This window comes from Gavialis gangeticus, unplaced genomic scaffold, assembly GCF_001723915.1.
Source record: "Gavialis gangeticus isolate Ggan-Ray unplaced genomic scaffold, GavGan_comp1, whole genome shotgun sequence".
Lineage (NCBI taxonomy): Eukaryota > Metazoa > Chordata > Crocodylia > Gavialidae > Gavialis > Gavialis gangeticus.
In genome coordinates this window covers 10,735,793-10,736,095 of record NW_017729018.1, presented here as the reverse complement: position 1 = coordinate 10,736,095, position 303 = coordinate 10,735,793, and the positions used below count along the sequence as shown (strand labels likewise).

General features: G+C 70.6%; 1 protein-coding gene across 1 annotated transcript in view; it reads right to left on the bottom strand.

The window, feature by feature from the left end:
• The window catches only part of LOC109294898 (repulsive guidance molecule A-like), an 11,955-nt gene extending 11,655 nt beyond the window's left edge, over window positions 1-300 (bottom strand). Inside the window, exon 1 of the mRNA XM_019513472.1 lies at window positions 258-300. Coding sequence (XP_019369017.1) covers window positions 258-300 — 43 coding nt within the window. The remainder of the gene's footprint in view (window positions 1-257) is intronic.
• Between the last annotated feature and the right edge of the window lie 3 nt (window positions 301-303).

The following is a 303-nucleotide window of genomic DNA, read 5'->3' as shown; positions in this document are numbered from 1 at the left end:
CCCCCTTGGGGTCCCCTCTAGGAGCTCCCCCCCTTGCCCCCTGGGGATGCCCCCCCATGGGATGAGCCCTTAAGAGCCCCCCCCCCCGCACTCTGGGGATGCCCACCCATGAGGTGACCCCCTAGGAGCCCTCCCCCATGCACCCCAGACATGCCCACCCCTTGGAGCTCCCGTGTTGCACCCTGGGGATGCCCACCCATGGGGTGACCCTCTAGGAGCCCCCGGCGATGCCCACCCCCGGAGCTCCGCGGCGGTACCTGCGAGCGGGGGCAGGCAGCAGCACACAGACACCAGCAGCATGAT